Source organism: Vigna angularis, chromosome 8 (genome assembly GCF_016808095.1).
Source record: "Vigna angularis cultivar LongXiaoDou No.4 chromosome 8, ASM1680809v1, whole genome shotgun sequence".
Classification (NCBI taxonomy): domain Eukaryota; kingdom Viridiplantae; phylum Streptophyta; class Magnoliopsida; order Fabales; family Fabaceae; genus Vigna; species Vigna angularis.
In genome coordinates, this window is record NC_068977.1 from 28,317,980 (window position 1) to 28,325,177 (window position 7,198).

The 7,198-nt window shown below is 39.2% G+C and overlaps 1 protein-coding gene across 1 annotated transcript; it reads left to right on the forward strand.

Moving 5' to 3' along the window:
• The first annotated feature begins 247 nt into the window (after positions 1-247).
• LOC108323300 (peptidyl-prolyl cis-trans isomerase CYP95-like) lies at positions 248-4,296 on the forward strand. Its single transcript, XM_017555715.1, has 3 exons — positions 248-359; positions 3,621-3,715; positions 3,904-4,296. The coding sequence occupies exons 1-3, from the start codon at positions 248-250 to the stop codon at positions 4,294-4,296; spliced, it is 600 nt and encodes a 199-aa protein (XP_017411204.1).
• The last annotated feature ends 2,902 nt before the right edge of the window (positions 4,297-7,198 follow it).

Consider the following 7,198-nt stretch of genomic DNA (forward strand, 5'->3'; position numbering starts at 1 on the left):
ATACTTCGAACTTTAAGACCACAGTACCATCACATCGTGGTAGCCATAGAAGAATGCAACGATCTTGAGATGCGAGTGGAAGAATTGCAGAACTCTCTTGAAGTGCATGAGCAGCGTTTAATCGAAAGAAAGAATGCAGAAAAGGGTGCGGTGCAAGGCACAAATCAAGCGTTGCAGGACAGAAACATTCAGAGCTTCAAAGGCTGTGGATTTGGAAGAGACAGAGGGAGATGACGTGGTGGACACAATGACGGTAGAAGCACAAAACCATCTGATCAAATCAACAAAGACAATGGAAGTGAGCAGAAGGAGGGAAACAATAAAGGAGGAAGAAAATTTAGAGGCAGAGGAAGAAAAGGGTATGACAAAAGAAGCATTCAATGTTACACATGTAACAAATTCGGGCACTACTCTAGAGAGTGCTGACACAATGAAGCCAAGACTAAGAACGACAAGGCAGCGAATCTTGCTCAAGATGCATATGATTCCGAGTCCAATCATGTTGTGCTGATAAGTACTCTACAATGAGTAGAAGAGGAGATAGGCAAAGAGCTAGTGCGGGATAGGTGTGACTGTGTAGTTGAACACGTGTTGTAGTCGAAAGGTGTAACACGCCATGCAGATGCGTATGTTATGGCACAGACCACGTGTTGTACTCGGAGGAGATGGGTCATGTAACATCCCAAAATTACAGTATAAAATCATATACGAGAATAATCACATATTAACAATACTACAGATTAGTTCTACACATAACGAGATACTATTATGACCGGACGGCCTTACATAACAGCAGGGAATTAAAACCGCACGCTAATTACAACTAGACCGAACGATTTACAAAATAAACTATTACCAAACGGTCTTACAAAAGATGAAGCCAACAACAGACCGAACGTTCCTAAGGTTCGGCCTTCACTTCCGCCTCTTCCAATACTTCTTCCTGCAACTTTTCTCCTTCTTCTCACATTCACACGAATGATCATTGCAACAAGACAAACAACCGAACACACAACACAAACAACAATGATAAAAAGGGTAAGCTTATGTAATTTAATTAATTCAATAACAGCATACAACGTTCATAATTAAATCAACAACACCCAAATCATCACTCATGCATAATGGCATACAAAGACCGACCACTTGACTCTGACTGTCTGGCCTGTATGAATCCTGTGTAGCTACGACGTTTGTGCACCGGGTAATGTAGTAACTGGGATACCCTTAACAGCTGCCACCCGAGGTTAATCCGTTCCGTCCAAGTTAATCCACTAAGCTTTGACCACATTCATACTTTACAAATCAATAACCACTTTCTGAGATATTCCTCCTTGGAATACTCGTTCATAACCAAACTATTTCATTCACATCACATTTCAAATTCTCTTACACTTCATCATCATTATATTCAACTGAAATAAGATCACACTTTCTCATCATAACATAAGTCTGACTAGGATAACACTTCTTAGAAACTAACATGACCGAGCGCTACAGACTTCTAAGAGTTCAAACCATACGCCACGAAGCCTAGTCCAAGTACTAAGACTCTAGGTCGAACACCTTTTAAAAACCAACACTGTTTGACATCCAATACTAATATTGATGAGAAACTATGAAGTAACGAACACTATCGAGTTTGGCTGAAGAGTCTTATTCTAAAAACGGTAATACAAGATTACTGAAATGAGACACAACGCTTGGTTTAAGACCGAGCCCTGTAGAAACCGTACACTATTGAACGAGCGCTGGTCCAAGACCAAGTACTAATCAGAAACGAACGCTACTAAGATCGAACGCTTGGCCCAAGATCGAGCACTAATAAACTTACCTAAAACGAATGAATATATATATATATATATATATATATATATATATATATATATATATATATATATATATATACACACACACACACACACAATTGCACCACACTTATTTTTAATGAAAATTAATGATAACGTCCACGACTTTAAGTAGTAAAGAATACATTAACTAAAATGTTTAGGAAACCTAAAGAAGGACTACAGTTAGGCCGAACACTCATTTACATATATCTAATATTATAAAACGATCTTCATTAACGAAATTCTTTCTAGAAGAACTTAGTATAGACGGACACTCAAAGGAAAACCGAACGGTTAATACTAACTCTCGGTCACAGTTTACCTAATCCTACAGAGTATTACAGAATGACTCTTATACAATATCCCTAAAGCATGAGAAATCAGTTAAGACCATGCACTTTCATGAAGAATCGAACGCTTACGAATGATGCTCGACCATACTATCACCTTTACTCAGAATACTACAGTTTGAAGATCAAATCTTATCTCAACTCAGTTCACACCATTTATCAATCGTCCATTCACACATCCAAACATGCAGTAACACGCATATTTCATACTCATCAATTAGTCAAACAATGTATCATACAAACATACAAACATTCAACACAACAATCTTAATCAAATTATATAAGCTTCGCTTACCTCTAACCGTAACCGAACGCTCACAGATGCAGAATAGAGCTCACCACTACTAAAGACTTTACGTTCGACAATCACGTTTTAGGAATACTGAACCAAACAGAAAACCATAAACACTCAGAATAATACGACTTGCTCAGGCGACCAGAAATAGGGGTTTGCATGCGAGAATAAACGATGATGCTAAAGAGAAAGAAACTCACCGTCTTAAAACCACAAACCGATCGGTTTAAACGAAAACTCTTGACGTCGGGAGTGTTCAAATGGTGCCTGAGAGGTGATCGGAAGAAGAAAAGATGAGATTTTATTAGAGAGAAGGTGGAGATTTTAGAGATAAGGAGGAGAAAATGGTTTCAGCCATTTGGAGAAGAAGGAAAACATGAAGAGAAGTGACACGACATTTGAAATTTGGCATTAAGTACTGCCATCACCCAAAACTGAACGACCACTCTCCTGCAGCCACCTGTTTTCCACTAAATGAAACGCTGCCTCACTCCTTGACACTTGGCTCCCATTACTTGGGGTTTTTAGTGGGTTTTTAAGGGTCTGACAGGTCATGCAACAGATGATGAAGAAACTGAACGATCTTTAAATGCAGATGATGAAGAAACCGAATGGTTGTTGCCTTTTAACCAAACGGGCGTTGATGAAGACAATCGGTTGTCGTCTAAAGACCGAAGGAATGACGACAATGGGATGTTGTCTAAAGACCGAACAGATGAACGCAATGGATGTTGTCTAAAGACCGAACGGGTGTTTACAATCGGATGTCCTCTAAAGACCGAACGAGTGTTGACAATCGGATGTTGTCTTCAGACCGAACGAGCGTTGATGAAGAAACCGGACGACCGGTGTCTTCGGACCGAACATGTGTTGATGAAGAAAAAAAATGGCTATTGTCTTTAGACAGAATGGGAGTTGATGAGGAAACCGGACGGCTGTTGTCGCTTAACCGAACGAGAGTTAATAAAGAAACCGAACAGTCGTTGTTGTCAAGTGAAAATGTGAACTATGCACTGGACAGATGTGAAAAAGCTTAAGACCACGTGTTGCTTTACAGTGAGATGAGCCATGCAGAAGATGAAACGAGTTAGTATTTGGACATAGGGTGTTCTAATCACATGACAGGTAAGAAAGATTGGATTATCGATCTAGATACGAGTGTAAAGAGAAGTGTAAGATTTGTAGATAATAGTGTGATCATGACAGAAGGTGCGGGAAAGGTCCTGATCACACGCAAAGATAGCAGATTCGCATATGTAAACAATGTGTTGTATGTACCGTGAATGAAGAACAACTTATTGAGTCTAGGACAACTTCTGGAGAAATGATACACCAACGACTTATGATCAAGGTTCCTCTTACTAGAAACCGAACGTTCAAGGTGAAACTAAATGCTATTGATGTTTAGTGTTTTTCCACTGTTAACACTGAGGATGAAGGAGGGTTACGGTACTCAGATTCAGACGTGAAATTTTCAGGAAGCAGTTGTGATTCTGACTCGGATATATCTTCATCATCTTACACAAGTTCCACCAGCGATGATAGACGGAAGAAGAAAAAGAGATCTAGGAAAAATAAGCATAGGCATGGTAAAAGAAGAGACAAACGTCGAAAGAAGAGACGAAGGAAACAAGACAAAAAATCAAATCGAAGATCAAAAAGGGAATTGACCAGTCATACCAATTCAAACAGTGAAAGTAAGAGTGGCAATAGCTCTGATAGTGAGAATGGTGGTGCTCAACTGAAATATTATAAGCATAAAAAAAATCTTAGAGATTTGCAGAAGGTCAGTATTCCTTAGTTGTGGAGAAAGACTTACCTCCCATGAACTTGAACAAAGAGAAACTGAATATGCTAGAGTAAGAATTCCCAAAGGAGTATGAAGTCCAATATTGCAATGGCACTAGAGCCAACTATAGATTTGACAAAAGTAAAGGGAGGCAGTCTGATGTGATGGACGATCAACCTTGTAAAGCTTGGAGTTAAATTTTTAAAGAATTTAGTTTTAGAGGGGTGTGTTGAAAATAAAAGCTAAACTCTAACTGTTTTAACTGTCTGTTAACAGTCTATTCTCTGTACATATATACATTGTTTTCTTAATGAGAAATAACGATCATTTTATCTCCTTCTTGTGTTACACACACTCTGCTACATTTCTCTGCTGCATTTCTTCAAACACCAAGAAGTGCTAACAAGTTCCTCAATAATAACGAAAAGGGTAAAAAGATAAAATTTGTATAAACACTCTAAATTGATATTTCTAGTAGTGCATATCATATAGGTCAGAAAATAGCTCACTAATGTTCAAATCTGAATGGTCTCTTCATCTCAAATCTCATAATTGGATGCCTTTTATATAAATCGAATTGCTCATTTATTGACTGAATGTACTTAAATATATGATTAACATGTGGTTGAGCGTAAGCAAAGCATGTGGTAAAAGTAAAAATAGGAATGTGTTTGTAGTATTTCTGTACTGAGATACAAGAGTATATGAACTTGGAATAAGACACTTAAAACTGCATTTAAAGGTATATATGAAGGTTGAAGTCCTACATAAATTTGAAATAGTGAAAAAGGCAAAAGAAAGACAGCACCAAAGTAAGGTTATAAATATGTTCCCATGGATAATTCTAAATACGAATCATTCTATTCTGAATTTAAATTCAAAAGTAAAATTTGAAAACAATTTAAAACAAATAAATTTAAAATTTGAAAACAATTTTAAATAGAATTTCATGTAAAATATAAATATAAATAAACTTGTTAAAAATATTTACTAAGAATAATAATTTTAATAAAAATATTTATATAATATTTATACAAAAATTAGTTTTGGTTTTAATTTGAAAAGAAACAAAATTGATTGATTGATGTTTTAAAGAAGTGTAACTCAATTTGGATAAAATAAAAATATAAGGGATTTAATTGAGATTAAAGCAGTGATACATAGTGTGACAGTCATATTTTATATTGTCACTCCCGCGTTATATTGTCATTGTCATGTGATACAACATCAACTTGACATATAGTAAATTTTATTATTTTTTCTAAAAAAATTTAAAATTTAAAATAATTTTAAAAAAATTAAAAAAAAAACATAAAATAATACATCATACATTTTTTTAACATTGTTAGTACGATACTATTGTTGATAGATAAACTTGAGAACGACATAACACTAGTGCAAAACTGGTCTTTAACGTCACCCCATAGACATCCGTCAACAGAAACCCCAACGTAAATAATTGATCGGTGGCATAAATGTAAATAATTGAGTGTGGAGACGTCCGACACCTCTAACGGACGTTCAAAAGCCTGACGGGAGAGTTGAAGATTCAGCCTTTTGAACGTCCGTCCTGGAGGGGGTCGGACGTCTATATATAGTAAATGTCCAGCCCCGTCAAGGACGGACGTTCAAAAGACTGACGGGTTAAACTACCCTGTCAGCCTCTTGAACGTCCGTCCTAGAGGGGGACGGACGTCTACTATATGTAAACGTCCTTCCCCTTCCAGGACGGACGTTCCAGAGGCTGACAGGGTAATTGAACCCATCAGTCTCTTGAACGTCCGTCCTGGAGGGGGCCGGACGTCTATATATAGTTAACGTCCGTCCCCCTCCAGGACGGACGTTCAAGGGGCTGACGGGTTCAACTACTCTGTCAGTCTCTTGAACGTCCGTCCTGGAGGGGGACGGACGTTTACTATATATAGACGTCCGTCCCCCTCCAGGACGGACGTTCAAGAGACTGGGAGAGTAGTTGAACCTGTCAGTCCCTTCAACGTCCGTCCTGGAGGGGGACGGACGTTTACTATATATAGACGTCCGTCCCCCTCCAGGATGGACGTTCAAGAGACTGAGAGAGTAGTTGAACCTGTCAGCCCTTGAACGTCCGTCCTGTAGGGGGACGGACGTTTAATATATATAGACGTCCGGCCCCCTCCAGGACGGACGTTCAAGAGACTGAGAGAGTATAGTAGAACCCATCAGTCTGTTGAACGTTCGTCCTAAAGACGTCCGTCCCCCTCCGAGACGGACGTTAAGAGACTGAGAGAGTAGCTGAACCCATCAGTATCTTGAACGTCCGTCCTGGAGGGGGACGGACGTCTATATATATTAAACGTCCGTCCCCCTCCAGGACGGACGTTCAGGGGCTGACAGGTTCAACTACTCTGTCAGTCTCTTGAACGTCCGTCCTGGAGGGGGACGGACGTTTACTATATATAGACGTCCGTCCCCTCCAGGACGGACGTTCAAGAGACTGGGAGAGTAGTTGAACCTGTCAGTCCCTTCAACGTCCGTCCTGGAGGTGGACGGACGTTTAATATATATAGACGTTCGTCCCCCTCCAGGACGGACGTTCAAGAGACTGATGGGTTGAACTAGTGTCAGTCTCTTGAATGTCCGTCCTGGAGGGGGACGGACGTCTACTATATTATAGACGTCCGACCCCCTCTAGGACGGACGTTCAAAAGACGTTTAAAATAAGGACTTACTAACCAAAACCCAAACCCGCGAGGAGTTATGCGAATCCGTGAGAGTTCCCTCTGCGCCTTGCATTTCCAGGTTGGTTTTTATCTGTTTTGGACCATTTAATCTTACTTTTATTCCGATTAAATTGTTCAGTGATGAAATATCTTTCATTTGGACCGATTAAAAATCGTTTTCTGTGGATTTTGGTGCAGTTTGTAGCGTGTTCTTG

Coding starts and splice junctions, on each gene's coding strand:
- LOC108323300 (XM_017555715.1), top strand. CDS start 248: ATGACGGTAGAAGCACAAAACCATCTGATCAAATCAACAAAGACAATG. Junction 360..3,620: donor AGAGGCAGAGGAAGAAAAGG/GTATGACAAAAG, acceptor ATCACATGACAG/GTAAGAAAGATTGGATTATC. Junction 3,716..3,903: donor TGACAGAAGGTGCGGGAAAG/GTCCTGATCACA, acceptor ATTGATGTTTAG/TGTTTTTCCACTGTTAACAC.